Source organism: Cryptotermes secundus, unplaced genomic scaffold, assembly GCF_002891405.2.
Source record: "Cryptotermes secundus unplaced genomic scaffold, Csec_1.0 scaffold470, whole genome shotgun sequence".
NCBI classification, from domain to species: Eukaryota; Metazoa; Arthropoda; class Insecta; order Blattodea; family Kalotermitidae; genus Cryptotermes; species Cryptotermes secundus.
Genome location: NW_019739954.1, coordinates 1044722 through 1062810, shown reverse-complemented (window position 1 = coordinate 1062810; position 18089 = coordinate 1044722). Strand labels below are relative to the sequence as shown.

The window sequence follows — 18089 nt, the reverse complement described above, 5'->3', positions numbered from 1 at the left end:
CTAGTGCTGAGATCAAGAACTATGGAGCTACACCTCCACTTCCCCATAGGTCTTCATGGCACAGAGGGACGATTTTGTCTTCACCTAATTCTCCCTCCTTCAACTATTTCTTTGCTTCCTTTACCGCCTACTCCTTTCTTGAGTCCTCTTCCTTTTCTGTTCTTCTTAAATGTCCTCGCCCGGACAACTGCACGTTCCTACGAAGAGCACAACGGCAGATATGATGGAAGCGTGCTTCGGAGACAGGATGGTTTACGAAGGGGCTGCAGAAGGCACGCAGCCACCGCCGATCTGGCATTCTTTGTCTTATTCTTGGTCTTTTCTTAAGTATTATGTGCATACAAATAGCACTGAAAGCGTACGGCGGGAAATCGTAACACGTCTCTCTTGAGATGCGGTCAAGAGGTTCGATTCAGGACATTGCAGGACAAAGAAGGACACTCCCAGCGTGTCTCGCGAACACTCAGGCATGGGGAATTTGTAGTTATCATGACGGTGACTACCGACGTTTCGGAGAAGCGTTACAGCCTTCATCTTCAAGGTTGAAGAGACCACTCTGAAGATGGATACAGGACATTACTCCGAAACATCCGTAACGATCTACAAGTCTACAAGTCATATCCTAGAAGATAGTAATATTCAGTAGAATACCTGGTAGCGTAGTTGGTTGAGGCACTATGCTACAAGCCGGAACATCGCGGGGTTCGATTCCCGATGAGGTCATTGGATTTTCTAATTGGCCTAATCCTTACAGCCGCCCTATGACCCTGGGGTCGACTCAGCCTCTAACAGAAATGAGTACCAGGAATCTTTCTGGGAGTAAAAGGCGGCCTGCCGCGGCTTAAGGCTATCATCGGTGAGCCGATTGTTTAGAAAATGTGGGAGCCTCGACGTCTCACAACCCTGTGGGCCTCCAGAGCATGTTACAGGGACAGCTTTACCTTTCTCTTTATGATTTATGTTCAGTGAGATATGAAATATGCCTCCAATTTGGTCACGGTTTTAAAGGGACCACCCTGTATATCAGCATAAGTTACAGGTTTCCTTTCGTGGGTTATTAAGCGACGGAGACTACGTACCGACGGATGTGTTCGTCACTGAGGAACTGGAGAGGTTTTGGAAGGAAACGGTCGTGACATAAATGAAGTACTGATATTTTCCGGCAGGGTCTGAGGAAAGCCACGACACCCCCAGTAAGGACAGCCGATATTCCGGTTAAGACTCGAACCGACACCTACCGAATATTTGCCTAAACCAGTTTGTTCGACGTAAGTGAGGGTAATTTGCCCCCACTACTGAATGGTCAGGCCGAGAGAGGTTGTGGCGAATCCCAGTAATTTCTGCAGCTACTGGCTGAGTATCATTTCGCCGGATCGGTGACATATGCTACGTATGTGGTGACGTCACACAAGTGTAACTGAGATATAATCACTGCACTTAGTTCCGATAAAGTGACTGCCAATTCTGATCATACGGTGTCGTTAAACAAATAAATTATAACAGATATATTGGCAAGGTCGGAATTAATAGATACATTAATTCATTATCCCCCTTGACATGTGGCAAATGTTCTCGGGGTACAGCACCCTAACTTCCGCACCCCTCCCTTCCCCAGAATTGGGATAGCTCAGTCGCTATACACAACAACCAATAATCAGGTTGAACTCCAGGCAGATAGAAGAGGTTTTTCTCTACTGTGTTCTTAGGGCCAACAAAGTCTCCTATCCAGCGAAAGCCAGAAGCATAATGCACGCAACATATGGATAAGATCGGCTCAAGATAATCGCGTCAAAATTGTCGAAGCTAAAGAGGTCGGCTTATTGTTACTCAATTAGTACAGCACATCTGTCAACAGATGGCATTAAGTGATATACCGATCGTGCTCCCAAGAAAGAAATTTCGCTATAGCTGCTTGAAGGTCATCTGAGGAAAATTTTATGGCATTTTCTGCGTAACTGCATGTATCACCAATCATCCTTGGCATTTTTAGCATGCTGCGGCCGATCGCAGTGGCCGCGCTGTCTAAGGCATGAACTGTCTTCGCCAGCTCAAACACTGGAATTGTGGGTTCGAATCGGAAATGAGGCATGGATGTTAATGTGTGTTTATTCTGTGCTGTGTGCAGGTAGCGGCCTTGCGACGGGCTTATCCCCCGTCAAAGAAGTCCTTGCGACTACGTAATAGATCAAGAAACTGAAAAAGCGGTCAAGGCCCAACAAAGGGCTGTAGGGCCATAGATAGATAGGAAAATAGCCATGTGCCGCATTTTGGTAACGAACGGGCTAATTTAGCGCAGGGGCACTCCGCCTTCTACACTGTCCCCTCTTCCTCTGCTTACACAGCCGGAGACCGGATAACAGGACAATAGTGACTCTACTGAGACTGATTCAAAGGCACGTACCGTGTACCATAAACCGCTGTACTGTACAAGGTACGGGAAATGCTGCCATTGCCAGTAGATCTTATATCTCGCCACAATCGGGATTGTGATCATGAAGAGTGACAACCGTTAAGGCGTTTTATGCGTATTTTCTTTAATCGTAGCTTATAACAGCTAGGATTCATAATTTCTCCTCTCAATTCATTATGTGCAATAATCTCTTTTAACGCTTCAGTCCACAGCACAAGGAAACACAACTTGACATGACCTCCCCATAGTGTCTGTCAAGCGTATAAGCTGCTCACAAAGTAAGCTTTCAGCTGAACAACATGGACTTGTACCCTGAGTTTCTGCGTAGTCTTACTCAGTCCCTCCAGGCAAATGTCGGTATAGTCTCTTACATTAGGTCACGACTGCTTCCTCTCACATCCAACCCAATTTATTACTCATCAATCATCCTAATCATCCTACCATTCGCCATCATATAATTTGAACTGTAGTACTGAAAGCGTCCTTACACAAACAAATATCAAATAAAAGATAAACGCCGTACAGTTTCTGATGCTTTCTGCTTCGCAAAAGGCACACGAAACGCGTAAGACAGCATAAGGCCGTCCTTTCGTCCGAACGATTCACTTCCAAATTCGATTAAATCTGGTACAGAGTGTATACTAGCTACAGGCCGGACGACCGAAGGGTCTGAGTTCGTGTCCCAGGAGGGGCAAGAATTTTCTCTTCTCCAATGTCATCCAGACCGACTCTAAGGCTCACCCAGCCTCCTCTCCAATGGGTACTGGGGGTAAAGAGGCCGTGGCGTAAAACTGACCACTCACCTCCAACTAGTGCCGAGGTCAAGAAAACGTGGATCTATACATCCACTCCCCCATACGCCTTCATGGCGTAATGCTTAATTAGTTAAACACAGGAACAACTTTTTTTTGGGGGGGGGGTCAAACTAGACGTCGCCGGGCGAATTTAATTTTTGCCTACATCGGTCTACTTCCGAACTAGTCAGATTTATCGATGACGACACCAACAACGTGATGTGGTGCTTTCACGCTGTGTCAATATGGAGATATGTACAACTTTTCTTTACGTTGTGCAAACGAGATACTAATCACTTCAATCCCTGATGATGGAGATTGAGACGGCCTCCGAAACGTTTGACACGAACTACACACTGATACGGCTTATCGCCAGAGAATATATCACCACTGTAGCCTACCACCACTACTATTATTACTATTTCTATACCAGCAGCAGCAGCAGTAGTAGTAGTAGTAGAAGAAACGCGCATCGAAATATACAGCTCCTTAAAAATTGTTGCTCTGAAGAGGTCTGTCTTCCTGGATGTGATGCAGAGTAGTCTCGTAGAAGTCCATGGCGTTCCTCCGAAACGTCGGTGAACTTCTAAAAGACTACACGGCGTCGCATCCAAGAAGACAGTACTCTTCAAGGTCACCACCATAAAACCCTCAAATCTCTGTTACCTTCACTCGGACTCTTTAGTGACGTGATAATGTAAGGCCTCTTATATTGTATTTAAGCAGCCTTTTGCATTCTATACAGTGCAACCTACGGACGGAACACCACCACAGACAGGGGCCACACACGATAACTACGTCAACATTTCGAGAGCTACCTACACACAGACTCCCACGCCACTGCTTCAGTAATCCAAACAAAGAAAATCTACACAATGGTGTCTGGATAAAGAGAAGCAAAATATTGGGGGGGGGGGGGGAATTTTAACTAGACTTTACTGTTCTTTTATTGATTTTAACAGAGTCCATTATTTTAAATTGGGGCATATCGCATTCATGTGTGATAGAAGTGGGATATACCACACAGTGAAACAGTTTCTGGCAAAAGAACACCTGATGATGGCCTTGTACGGCCGAAACATGTTGTGAAAGTGAGAAGGAGAAAATAAATAGGTTGCATTGTGGTCGGAGGTATAGTCTGTGAAGACTAAGGCCTATTAACTAGGCCGTGCCATAGCGGTTAATCGCTGACTTCCCACCGCGGCGGCCCGCGTTCGATCCCGGGTCTGGTCAAGTGGTATTTGTGATGGACAAAGTGGCGCTGGGGCAGGTTTTCTCCGAGTACTTCGGTTTCCCCTGCCAATCTTCATTCCACCAAATTCTCCATCATCATAATCACCCGGGGCAGGCTATAATAGGCCAATCAGTGGCCGCCGTGCCGAGTGGACCCAGTTGGACTCCACCCCCCACTAAGCGAATTTAAAAAAAGGCCTATTAACTAACCAACTAACTGACTGACTACGTGCGTGGAGCACAGACCGTCTTGTGAAGCTAACAGTCAGTCACATATTCAACACATTCCTTGCCTACTACACAACCCGCAGTACACCACTGGGTTATACTCGTATCTTGGGACAGATGAAGCCAGTCCACATCATATTTAAGGTCAATTTTAATATTGTCACGTGTCTGGGGCTCCGTGACAAATAATAATGGATTCTGAATTTGATTATTGCATTTATTAGCACTTCTTTACAATCACAATCAATGATTACCTAAGACTCGCTCCATTCCTTACTGGATTACGAGTGTTTTCCCTTCTGCGTGACTGACTTGGTCCTGATTTACGAGTCGGGTACTTCTCTGCACGGCTCCTCATATAGTCTCTAGGTAACCATGGAGAATGTCTGTTGCCTGGCTGGTATCACGGAAACGTGCTTACCGAACCGTTGCCTATCAACGGACTTCCGCGTCTGTTCCCTGTCGCGGGAAAGTGTGTTTGGCAAGCAGTTGGATATCAATGGACTTCCGCTCTGGTTCCACTATTCCGGCTTTCAGGCGTCATGTCACAATATTATCCGTCAACCTATATGTAATCTTCCAAAAGGTACATTTCCTTTAGGTTCTGCGACTAAAATTTTATATGCATTATTTCTATGCTTATGGGAACAGAGTAGTTTTGAAAAAAAAATAGTCAGGTAATAATAGTCTACAAATCGAATTACACGCACTATTGCGAATTTGAACAACACTCTCACTCTGTTACTGACCGCTCTTCGTGTCTGAATATACTGTGACCCTCTGATGAGAAACTCTTGGTGTAGGCTGCATTGCCAACACCCTATAAAGCGGAAAGCAGACCTGATGACGAGATATAAAGCGAGCAGGCATTTCATAAGCCCCTTTACCTCATATTACGTGGGTTTAACATTCTAACACGGGAAAGTGGTACAAGCGGTATAACGTGTTAGGAGTTCACACTCACATCTATCGCGACCAACAGTCTATTATCCTGGATTAGGCGTTCTTTACGAAATAAAAAATAAAGCCTTATGTGGAGGTCACATCTCACCATCCGTCTATGATTTACTATCAGTGCCTAAACAGTATACACTTTTTTATTTCCTACGGGGCTTTCACTAGAAGTTGTCCAGCAACTTCGACTTTCATACATACTGAAACATAATAAAGTCATAAAAAGATTTCTTCGTGCATATTCAATTCTTATTGGGGTTTGTTCTTTATTTTACGATATTGCCAGTATACGAGTATATAGCATAGACTGATAGGATGACTAATAAATCATAAGTTGGACGTGACGTGAGAAGGGGTGTGGTCGTAGCCTATTTTGAGGTACCGTCCCGACATTTACCTAATTTTATTTATTTATGGTTTATTAAAAAACATTATAATAGCTCAGATTACGAGGGATATTCGCAAAGTAACCTCCGGTTAACTATTAACAAAACAAGCAATGAGAAAAAAAAACATTATATACAAAAAATAGTACATAATTAAGCTACTTCTCAATCTAGTCAGCATCTGAATTGAGGCACTTGTTTCAAGGAATAAATTTTTGTTTCCTGTGTCAAAGAAGTCTTCCGCCTGTGGACTCAGCCACGTTTTGTATTGGGAAACGTTTAAAACTACGCAGGGTCATTTAGAACAAAAGCGTGGAATGCTGACAGACTGTGTAGTGCCTCTCCGTGACAAAGTGCGCCCGCATACAGCTGCTCGTACTCGAGCACTGCTGGAGCATTTCAACTGGGAGTTGTTTGACCACCCTCCTTATGGCTCTGATCTCGCTCAGAGCGACTACCATCAGTATTCGTACTGAAGAACTGATTCGGACCACAGCGCTTCAGTAATGAGGAGTTGATGGAAGGTGTCTAAACGTGGCTGAGCTCACAGGCGGTAGACTTCTTTGACACAGGCATAACAACAATTTATTTGCCGATATGACATGTTCCTCAATTCCGGCGGCGACTACGTAGCTTAAGTATGTACGTATTTTTTTTTGCATATAACAACTTTTCTCGCCGCTCATTTAGTTGACAGCTCACCGGAAGTCACTTTCCGAATATCCCTCCTATATAGTCTAATTATAAGATGATTAGTAAACAGTGGTTTGCAAGGAATGTGGACGAAAGCTGTAATGCTCCACTTTAAGGTAATACGCGTGGCGTAGGCCTACATTTTTATTTACTTATGTCTTATTCACCGACGTTGTCAGTAGCATCGAAAACAGAGACAACTAAGTATACAGGTATGTTGCTGTCTCGCCACCAGAATGCAGGGCAACATCATGACATAAAGAAGCTAACAGATGCTTTGAAAAATGTGGCACAGTTCAGATATTTTCGAACGACCATAACAAATCAAAACCTGATTCAGGAGGAAATTAAGAACAAACTGAACTCGGGTAATGCTTGCTGCCATTCGGCCCAGAAGCTTTTGTCTTCTCGTTTATCTAAAAACAAAAATTAGAATATACAAGTATGTACGTATGCCTGTGGTTCTGTATGGGTGTGAAACTTGGTCTCTGAAATTAAGGGAGGAACATAGACTGAGGGTGTTTGAGAACAGGGTGTTGAGGAGAATATTTGGACCGAAGAGAGATGAAGTGACAGGAGGTTGGAGAAAACTGCATAATGAGGAGCTTCATAACTTATACTCTTCTCCAAGTATCATTAGAATGATAAAATCAAGGAGGATGAGGTGAGCAGGGCATGTAGCACGAATGAGAAGAGGAATGCATATACATGTAAGATATTGGTGGGAAATCCAGAAGGAAAGAGATCCTAGGAAGACCAAGACGTAGGTGGGTGGACAATATAAAAATGGATCTTAGAGAGATAGGATTGGACGGTATGGACTGGATCGATCTGGTTCAGGATAGGGACCGGTGGAGGGCTCTTGTGAAAGCGGTAATGAAGCTTCGGGTTCCATAAAATGCTGGGAAATTGTTGAGTAGCGGCAGAATTGGCGGCTCCTCCAGAAGGGTTCAGCTCCATGAAGTTAGTTTTAATCACCGACGCCGTCACTAGCATTGAAATATCGGATGGCTCAGGAGTAATGAAATGGAAAGAATGTGGAGGAAGCCGAGCCTAATTTGAGGCACTACACTGCAATGTTTCTGGAAAGAAGAACGAAAACAACTAAAACCCTAAGGATAATCGGTGTCTCAGCCAAGATTCGAACAGAGCACCCTCAAAATCAGAAGAGTTAATGACTTCAGTGAATTATCTGAGTGCAGTTTACTAGAAAAGTAAGGGAAACTAACCAAAACTCAATCACGACAGACGGTCTACGGTTATATATCTGAACCCGGGACCTCCCAAATATGAAGCAGGACTGTTAACCATTCAGCCGTGACGTTTGGTGCACTGGTGTTACCTCTCGTCACAAACACCAGTGACTGTTCTGAGCCTGTTCAATCCAATACCTTTATAACGTATTTCTTTACGACATATACCGATTTTAGCGCGCGCGGTAGCGCAGTTGGTTACGGGACTATGCTACAAGTCATAAGGTCGCGGATTCGATTCCCGATGAGGTCATTAGATTTTTCAATTGATCTAATCCTTCCAGCCGCAGGAATGTTCCTGGGGTTAAAGGGCGGCCGGCGTGTAAGGCTGACAAACTCACCGCCATCTGTGAACCGACTGTGTAGAAAATGTGGGAGCCTCAACATCTCACAACCCTACGGGCCTTCATGGCCTATTTCATGACCAGCTTTACTATTTTTTACCCATACGTGTATGTGTTCACAGATCAGAATTTGGTTGATCACGGAATTCCTTCCTGCTATGCAATCACTTCTCACAACGTCAGTCACACGGTCCCATCACGAACTGTGCTGATTCAGTTACATCAAGTTCCAGCTTCAGAGCCAACTTCCCTGACATTAGTAGTCCCATCCCATCTCTAACAACATACCTTAGTTAAGTAGACTAACAAATGTTCACTTCTTGATTGACAGCTATGAAATAAAAGGGAACTCAGTGCCTGGGGGTTAACCGGGCAACCCTGTTCCTGGGGGATATAAATACGGGGACTTGACCCTCCAGGTTGGGGAAGCCTCAAAGCTGAGACAGTAAAATATGGTCATCAATCACGTGGGACTCGTGTACGAGAATGGCTGTGCTGGCGAGGACCAGCATCAACTGTAAACGACAGACCCATCCTCTAGTTAGAGAGGATGTTACATAAGGGCTTCAGTTGAAAAAAATACTGATCGTGGGTCTCAACGGACTTGTCGCCAAGACAAACCACCAGCCGTAAAGTAACTCTCACTCTATGACTCTGAATGAGTCAGTTGTGGGATATTCGCCAGCTGGTAAAGACGTAAGTAGAGCACAAAGTTAGGAGCCGTTATCAAGAAACGACTAGTGAAGACCAAGAAGACTTTATGTGTGCTAAAGTTACAGTGATCTTTAAGTGAGGTTGTTATAGTTACTTATAGTTACGAGTCGTGTGTTAAAGTGTGCAATAAATGGAGTCACCAATCCAATCCCCGTCTACAGTCACTCATGCACGTGACAATATAGTTTCTTACTTATTTCATTACTCTCACAGCACTGTGTACGCGTAAGCAAACACGCCATACCAAGCTCATGTATCTGCACACCGGTAATTTCAAGAGCTCTCTGACTGTTATATAATCAAGTATTACTTCCATACCAGTATCAACAAAGCTGTACTGTGCCGTATTTCAAGTGGCAGAGTCTTCGGTTCCAACCTGGGTGTCTTCACATGAGATGTGGAGGACAAAGTGGCACCGGAGGAGAATTTTTTCCCAAGTTTCTTCAGCTTTTCCCCGCTAACCCTCATTCCACCACTGCTCCATACTCAAGCATTACATTCCCTGACGTATGCAACAGCTTTGCATAGGCAGCACATTATCACATCCTCAAAAACAAAAAACAAACTCCGTGGCTTTAGTCAGCAAGCAAACTATACCGTCCGGGCGATCGCCGCTTGTTGGCGAAGTTAGTGCCAACTTTAGCGGTTAGAGAGTGTCGCGTGGTCAGCGCAACGAACCCCAAAGGCCGTTAATTTTGGTTTTCTAGACCAGTTATCACATCTTCAGTCCCTCATATTTCACCCAGCACTTGGCTGGTTACAGAGTCAGTTAGTTGGTTTCATAAAAAGAAAGTTATATTCTAAAATTCATTAGGACCGCCTCTGTGGTCTAGCGGTCAGAAATCCTGGCTACAGATTCAGAGGTTATGGGTTCGATTCCCAGCGCTACCAGATTTTCTGAGAAGTAGTGAGTCTGGAACGGGGTTAACACAGCCTCGTGAGGATAACTGAGGAGCTATTTCAAGGTAATAGCGGCTCCGGTCTAAAAAACCGAGATTACCGGCCGTGGGAATCCGTTGACCACGCGCTGACGAAGTGACACCCTCTATCAGCAAAAGTTGGCACTAACTTCGCCGACAAACGGTGGTCGCTCGGTCAGTATAATTCGCTTGAGGACTAAAAAAGTCACGAAGTTATGGCGTACACGAATGTTTCTCAGCCTCAGGGAACACTCTATTGCACATAGCAAGTACAGCTCCCAAGATTGTCACTGTCCACAGCAGAGTTCCTGACAGTACGTGAAGTGCAGAACTATTTCCACAGGTTCGATTCCCATTGCTGTCTTCCTCCTCCTCCTCCTCCTCCTCCTCATCTCCTCCCTTATTCCTTCATCTCCTCCTCCTACGCATTCTTTTCCTTCTCCTCCTTCCTTCTTCTTTCCTCTCCTCCTCCTACTCATTCTTTTCCTTCTCCTCCTCCCTTCTTCTTTCCTCTTCTCCTACGCATTCCTTTCCTTCTCCTCTTCCCTCTTTCCTCTCCTCCTCCTACGCATTATTTTCCTTCTACTCATTCTCCGTTCTTCATTCCTCTCCTTCTCCTCCCTCTTTCCTCTGCTCCTCCTCCTCCTTCCTCTTCTCCCCCCTCTTTTCTCTGCTTGCTTCTCCTCCTCCTCCTTCTTCTTCTGCTTCTTCTTTCTGGAGCTAAAGTTCGGTGTGAGCTCTGAGCCCTCAACCACAGTCCTCTCTGTATATTTCCTTCTAGCACTTACTGCTGCCAACATACAACTTCCACATCTCTCAAATCAATTTTGAGCCCATGATAGTCATGCTACAGGCAATTAAAGCAAGGTTTATTTAATATACTCCACATCATTTATACTAGAAACCCATGCCCAGTCCAGCTCAGCATTAATTACACTAAACAGAAACACAAGGCTTTGTTCTTTACCTGGGATGTGGTTGCTTTCCTTGTCTCTATCACAATATATATACAGAGTACAGAGGTCTCAAATATGCGGCCCACCTGTACATGTTACGTTGCCCTCGCATGGATTTTATTTTCATTACAAAATGTGGCCTGCCTCCACATCTGAATAATTCATTGGATTGTTTGCCTGCAATTCTTAGCTATTTGTAATTGTTTTACTTTGAGATTCCTTGAAAAGAACGAAATAGCAAGCCACCAAGCACAGTATCCTATACACATAATTGCAGGCCCACTAGTTAGTTAGTTAGTTATTTAGAGAGGGTGGGTTTCCCCATGCACCGCGACCAGTTTGATCTATTGTGCTTCCTTCTATGATATTCTACCAGTCTCTTTACCCTACCGATAAATGGTGCGTACCATCAGTCCCGCCGAGCAAGCGAGTTCGGTCACTTGCTTAGCGGTATCTATAATGCTTCCCCCATCTATCAGAGGCCTTAGGGGCTATTGTTGGGCGGGAAACGTCCTGGAATTTGGCTCAGTGATCCCCTTTGGGGATATGAGGTTCTTTTACGTGCCGTAAAGTTACGACACGGGACACACAGCTTAAAGTCCCTCCCGGAGGAGGGATTTTTTCCGCCCTTAAAAATTCGACGACCTCCGCCGGGTATTTGAACCCGCGTACCACGAGTCATGAGGTGGGAACGTTACCTCTAGACTACGGAGGCCGCTCTGCAGGCCCACTAAAGGCAAGAACTTTAGGTAGTACTTTTTAAATGATCTATTCCTGAACTGCTACAAACGCGTTGCTACAAGCTTACAAGTTCATCCTCACAGCGATGAAACCGCAATTCTTCCTTTATATTTATTAATATTTATGAAATTAAATATTAAGTAAATTCCTTAGAATATCTCAGCCTGACAATGTAAGATTCAGGAAAGTACATCTGCACATAATTTTTGGTATGAATAGAGAAAATAAGCTATTGTGCAGTAATATAAATTATAAACAAGAAAATACCCTTTAATTAAAATCTATCTTACAAAATACGTGGTTTTCATAATTATTGTGGATTAAAGTGCAAATAAAATGAGGAGGTTTCTCTTTCACGCAAACATTTTTTTTATTTATACCACTCACAATACGTTTTGGCCCAGAGAGACCATCAAGGAATTCTACAAAATTACAATGTTGGTTTATATTTGAAAATTTGTTAGTTAAATTTCAAATGCACACTAGCGTTGTAATTTCATAGTATTCCGTCATCATTTGTATATTTCTCACGTACCAGCTGATGATGGTCTATCTGGGCCGAAACATGTTGTGAGTGAAATAAAACCATTTGTATATGTGACAGAAAAGCTTCTTTTTAATTCTAGACACCACAAACAGGATGAAACACTACAGAATTAAAGCATACAAATGTTTAAGCTTATGGTACACAACACAAGAGAACAGAAATTTGGGAATTCGCTGCCTAACTAAATCCTTGCAATGAAGCCAACGTCAATAGACTGGCCCCTATGTACTAAAAGAAATACCTGCACCGACTATTTGTCCATTCCGCCACGGACCCTGAAAATAAACCTTAAGCGGAAGAATAATTTTAAGCAATTTTAATAAAGTTTTCTACTAGTCAGAAACATGTATATTAATTTCCTCCTGCATATAAATTTAACTACCAACGAGCATGTGCCCACATTACTCCATCCAATCATACTGAATTATCATAATCCGTTCCAAAATTACAAAATTAGAAACTGAAGTCAGCAACGCTTTCATGTAACAAGCAGCAGTAACCAGCGGACAATCACACCGACACAAAATGTATGGCCCTTCGTGCGGCAGTAATGCCTACACATACCTAACAAATTTTAGACACAGACACAGCAAAATCAAGATATACTGTCACATGGTGGAGTGACTGTAGACGGGGTTTGCACTGGTAATCGGAATTAAGGAACATTTACAGAATGTAACTACAAATAACTACGCCAGTCTCCTGAATTACACACTCCAAAGATTACTGTAAGCAGAACACACATAAAAGTCTTTTCAGTCTTCACTAGTCGTTTCTTGGCATCGGCTTTCAACGGCGTCCGTTCCCTTTCCTCTGGGTTCCCTAACTGTTCTTGCCCACAGCTACCGGCCTTCTCATTTCTTATAACTGCAACTCTCAACTGACTCAACTAAACTTCCTTCTTGTCTTCCTAGTAAAATGCTGCCGGCCCTCGCCAGTACAGTTACTCTTAATTTCAAGTCCCGCGGGACTCATAATCATATTTTAATATCTTGAATTCTAGATTCCCACAACTTGGAGGGCCAGGTCTCCGTATTTATACACCCAATAGAGGGTGGCCCAATTATACCCCCATGCACCGGGTTCCCTTTTCATCGAATTCTACGAATCGCAGGGCTGCGGTGAAGCTATTGTAACTCACCTCAGTCAGAGTCAGAATTACTTTACGACTGGTGGTTTACCGCCAATCAGTTCGTCTTCGCGACAACCCCTTGAGACTCGCGACCAGCAATTTTACCTTCCAACTGAACACTTGCGGTTATAGTCCTTATGTAACATCCCCTCTGATGAGAGGATGGGTCTGTCGTTTACAATTGCTGCTGGTCCTCGCCAGTGCAGTCATTCTCAAGTCAGTGTCCCGCGGAACTCTTGGCCGCATTTTACTCTCTCAGATTTGAGACTCTCCAGACTTGGTGGGCCAAGTCCCCGTATTCATATCCCCCAGGAACAGGGTGACCTGGTTATAAGCCCAGGCCCTTTTCGTGGCTAACTACGACTCGCAGGGACAGCATAGAAAACGGCTTTCATTACTGGGTGTTCTCTCACTACCGAGGAACGGGTCCACAGAGCTGTTCCCTAGCAACGACTGTTGTACTGTCGTCTGTTTACACAGCTATTATTTGGCAATGAGGCTACGTATCACACTGTTCCGTCCTTCATGTTGCTGGTCTTGAGTAGCCTAAGGCGCGCCACGATGGCTTCTTTTCCGGTCGGTGAGGGCAAAACGTCCAAGAGTGTCCGGCGCTCATACATCTCTGGCTCTTAAGCTGTTATAGTAGTCTCGTCTTTCTTTTGGGCTGTGGCCGGCTCCTCCATAGTTTCCTGACACCCACTTTTCGAATCCTGACGGAAGACGTGGCCGCTAGCTTGACTACCTCCAGCCCCATGGTCTGTCGCAGTGCCTCGTTGACATTTCCCTTGCTTCCCAGTCGTAGCTACTGTTTCAGGCCTCGGTCCCTTATTCCACTGTCTCAGTTTGGCTGCGCCTGATATCTCTTCCCAAACGGCCGTCCTTTCGGGGGTTCTTTGTACAGCACTGTCCTTGGTCTGCCATTTCAGAGGGTTCTGGTATCCTAGGGCCGGTCGCTGGTCCCCAGATCGACTCTCCCATGTTTCGACTGTCTCACTGTAGCCTCTTCGTTTGGGACTTTCTGATGCTCGGCTACGGCCTCTATTTCTCCTGGATTTGCCTCAAAATCTGTGGAGTTCATTTCTTTCACGTCAGGCTTAATTTCGGCTTCAATTCGTTCCTGGCCGCTCTTCATCCTGGCCTCTGTCCTTCCTGCAGAAGCCTTCATTAAGGCCATCATCTCCTCATGTTGGGAATCCATCCGGTAGACGACAGCAACTATCTGGGTTTTCATGTAGGCCCTCATTTCTTTTTGATTGGAACGCATCTTGGCCAGCAGGCGTTCCATAATTAGTTCCATTTTTGTAGTATGGCGATGCGAGTATCTAATGTAATCTTCAATGCGATCCAAATTAATCCAGTCATCCCACTTCTGACACCAGATGTCACGTGGTAACTGTGACTACAGACGGTGTCTGGATTGGTAATGGGATTTATTGAACACTTACAGAACGTAACTACATATAACTACGGCAGTTTCACTGAGTTGCACACTCTGTAGATCACTGTAACTACATCACACATAAAGTTTTCTCAGTCTTCACTAGCCGTTGCTTGGTAGCGGCTTCAACGGCAGACGTTCTCCTTTCTCTGGGTTCCCGAAATGTTCCTGGCCTCACCTACCGGCCTTCTCAATTCTCAAAACTGCAAGTCTCATCCCACGAATGTACACAGGGGTTTTATAAGAAGGCAGGCTGGCCAAGTGACTGTCATAATGTGACTTTGACTTGACCTGTGACCTGAACGTGCAAATGACTTGACAAGATATAGTGTTAACTTACAGAAAAGTGCAAAAATTTCGTAGAGTATTCTATTGCAACTGACAAGAGCAATGTTAAAGATAGTGCACAGCCTGCTGTTTTTATTTGAGGTGTTAATGAGGACTTTGAATTAGCGGAGAAGTTTTTAGAACTGATCAGTATGAAAGGAAAAACAGGTGCCGATGAAATTTTTTCTCAACTGGTAACACTTTCAATCAAACCTGGGCTGCTTCTGGGAAAAAAAAGGTTGGCTTTATCAGTGAAATGACTGGCAAAAATAACGGTGTTGCAGTAAAATTAAGAAAAAATATTAAAGAATTCAAGGGAATAACTTTTTTCCTTTGCCTCTGCTGTATTCATCATTAACAGATATTGTGTGTGAACAGTCTGAAAATGAATCACGATATGGACACTGTTAAAATCCGTGAACTTTGTTAATGAAAGTGCCTGTAATTATCATGAATTCGAAGAACTGTTGGAAGCAACAGAGAATGAATATGAGGAAACAGTTTATCATACTAATGTGAGGTGGTAAAATGAGGGATCTGCTTCAAAATATTCAGATTTGTTGAATGATCTCAAATTATTCATGGAAAAGAAGGGAAGAAATGCTGAAGAATTCGATGATGGAGAATGGATAATTATCCTATCATTTCTTGTGGATGTGACTGGTCATCTGAATAAGTTCAACAAAGAACAACAAGTCCATGATTTATTTAATCCGTCTTGCAGTGCATACACTCATTTATCTCCTTCTCTCCCTCGCACTACATGTTTCGGCATAATAATGCCATCTTCAGGTGCTTACTTATCCACGTCAAACCAGTTCATTGCATGCCATGTTCACACATTAAAATGACTAAAATATGTATCTATCATATACATTGTCAAACGTTAAAAATATTAAAATTGTTCAGGATACCACATCACTACGTCACCCCTCACTACGTCAGTCATGCCCATTCTCCTTTGTTGGAGCATTCCTTCATTATCTTGTGTGTTGTGCTTTTGTTGTGTCGTGCTCCTGCGACTGCGTGTGTTATACTGTTGGGCTTCCTGGGTATGTGTGTGTGTTCTGTCTTTGTTTTGAGTGAGATAACTCACTCACTGCAAGACGGATTAAATAAATCATGGACTTAAATCAGTGCAACAGGACGCTAAAATATAACAAAAGAACAACAAGGTAAAGTTAAGCTCATTACCGATACGAATGTCAACATTAAGGCTTTCAAAGTCAGGCTTTGACTGTAGGAAAAGCCAATTAAAAACTGTGTTGAAATCTCTTGACAATTTTGCTTCTGAGCATATTCAAGATCATTCCAAGTCCATTTTCTTTTTAATCAGAAAATAGTCTGAGAAACTTTCCAGGGATTCAGAAGTATGGAACCAGATTTTTTGTTGTTTCCTTTATAGACAGTGTCACGTAACTTTGAACGAGGTGCTGCATTCCTAGCCAAATTCTGCGCATAGCTTGTGGTGGGAGGAGTTTCTTAACACTCGTTCTTCCACTGGTCGCCTGTCACTTCTCACACCCTCGAACCAACCCCCTTGTCTGAAATTTTTCTTCTGCGCATTCAAGGTTACTCTTGGCCTTGTTTGAAGTTACATGACACTTGCTATACCTTGTAGACCTTGAGAATGCTCCAAGAGATCTGCAAATGGAATTAATCAATTTGCAATGTGATAATAATCTTAGCCAGACCTCATCTGAAAAAAAAAATGTGCAAGACTTTTATTCCTACTTGCTAAAAGAAAAGTTCCTGTGCACAGATCCTTTGGTTAAGAATGGCCGTGATGTTAGGCAGCACTTATGTGTGTGAACAATTTTTACCCCATGAACAATAGTAAGATGAAGAGCCGAGTTCATCTTACAGATTCTTGATATTTACCATGACAGTGATTTCTGGTAATATGTTAGTGAGGACAGAAATCCTCTCCCTGTCCAAACAACGATAAGCCTCCAGCCAATCTATAGTGTAGCTGAGGTAAGTTTCAGCCAGTTAGTGGTCTGGTAGTTTTAAATTCTATGATGGATAAAGTTATGCAAGAAAGAACGAAACTCTAATGGTGTGTAACACAAAATTATAGAAACTGATGAGGTTATGCAATATTTAAGAACAAATAAATACTTGAACCCTACCAGAGTTATGGCTAAGAGAGACATAAACACTTCAAACTAAAAGAAATTCTGAGACTGATTAGACAAGGTATATGCATATACATTTTATAATATGTAATTTCAAGTTCATAAACACACTTGTATGTTTCAAATTTATTTCTTACCCTTTCTGCAGCTGCAACTTTTCTCCATTCTTTTCTTTTTGGCAGTTGTTCCTTTTCTCTCTCTAAGTCCTCTGGTGTCACATCCCAGCGCCGCTTCCTCTTCTGGCATTTATAGGTTGGAACTGGTGAACTGTCACAACGTGGTGCCATGCTGTCTCTTGTCATTCCCATTCACAATTCACCTTGATTATACACATATTTATTAAGTACTCTGGTTAGACTTATTCGGACTAACATCCCATATATACAGTGCTTCACATTTCGTACAATATAGTTATGAAAACAACTGACAATTTTCATTTAAAAATTATTCAAAAGTGGTCATTTGTGAGAGCATGGAAACTATTCTAAGGTTATGTTATAATAAATCTTTCAAATGACTTCGCTAAGTGTCACTCTTTCTCCGTCTCTTTCACACTGCAACATAAACCTGCACAATATTTTACATATGGCATTAGAATGAATGCAAATATAATCAGTTTATGTATCATAACCTTACCTTCAACATGCAATGCACAACATTCCCATTTCAAATCATAACTATGAAAACACCCTACAGATGGCACCACAATATTAACAGTGCAACGCGACATCTGTTATGAAATGTACAAAGCTCTTCGTATGCTGTTATCCCTGGGTCCCTTGCTCCACCGCGTTGACCTGGATCGTGCAGTCAAATAAATATTGCTCCCTTACACAGAATGGGAGTTGTGAGTTATACACAAATATATATATATATATATA

General features: G+C 43.2%; 1 protein-coding gene across 1 annotated transcript in view; it reads right to left on the bottom strand.

The window, feature by feature from the left end:
- The window catches only part of LOC111872136 (eyes absent homolog 2), a 539307-nt gene extending 521425 nt beyond the window's left edge, over positions 1-17882 (bottom strand). The window contains exons 1-2 of the mRNA XM_023865721.2: positions 17845-17882; positions 17346-17527 (exon numbers count right to left, since the gene is read on the bottom strand). Of these exons, the coding sequence (XP_023721489.1) occupies positions 17346-17516 (171 nt within the window). The 5' untranslated portion in view covers positions 17517-17527; positions 17845-17882. The remainder of the gene's footprint in view (positions 1-17345; positions 17528-17844) is intronic.
- Positions 17883-18089: the final 207 nt, after the last annotated feature.